General features: G+C 43.7%; 1 protein-coding gene across 1 annotated transcript in view; it reads right to left on the bottom strand.

Moving 5' to 3' along the window:
• LOC107570755 (potassium voltage-gated channel subfamily H member 6-like) overlaps positions 1–540 on the bottom strand; it is a 39,553-nt gene that overhangs the window by 28,887 nt on the left and 10,126 nt on the right. The window contains exon 3 of the mRNA XM_016257009.1: positions 54–206. Within this exon, the coding sequence (XP_016112495.1) occupies positions 54–206 (153 nt within the window). The remainder of the gene's footprint in view (positions 1–53; positions 207–540) is intronic.

The following is a 540-nucleotide window of genomic DNA, read 5'->3' as shown; positions in this document are numbered from 1 at the left end:
GTTACAGAAAGGGCCAGAATCTCTCCCACACACAGAGAAAGGGGGACACGCACCTGCCCGTAGCCAACTGTGTGTCATTCGCTGTTTGATGCCACCTTTTTTCATGGACAGGTCTAAAAGCTCCTGGAAGTTTAGGATGAACATGATTACTACTCCTTCCTCATTCTTTACTGGAACGACATCAACCAAGCATGGCCTACATGTCCCTGAAAGGCCAAGAAACACACAGAAGACACACACAGAATGAACGGAGTGACAGGGATATGTCAAGCAGAGACGTTTAAGTACAAAATTCAGCACAAGTATAGTTTAGTTTTCATGAAGAGCTGTTATAAAAACCAGTGTTAGGGCTGTGAGTAGTCCAGACACACTCACACTTACACAAACACACAAAAAGACTCCCACACACAGGTGCTGCCATTCGGGGGGGACTGAAATCCATGATTGTGAGGAAACATAAATCTATTAAATAGGGGAGTCCATGGATTGCTGTAACACATTCTTTCAGTCTTGGTGTAATTTTTGTGTCATGTCTCAAAA

The sequence above is a fragment of the Sinocyclocheilus grahami genome, unplaced genomic scaffold (assembly GCF_001515645.1).
Source record: "Sinocyclocheilus grahami isolate Dianchi unplaced genomic scaffold, SAMN03320097.WGS_v1.1 scaffold1500.1, whole genome shotgun sequence".
Classification (NCBI taxonomy): domain Eukaryota; kingdom Metazoa; phylum Chordata; class Actinopteri; order Cypriniformes; family Cyprinidae; genus Sinocyclocheilus; species Sinocyclocheilus grahami.
Note: the sequence above shows the minus strand (reverse complement) of the source record. Positions and strands in the feature narration are given on the sequence as shown.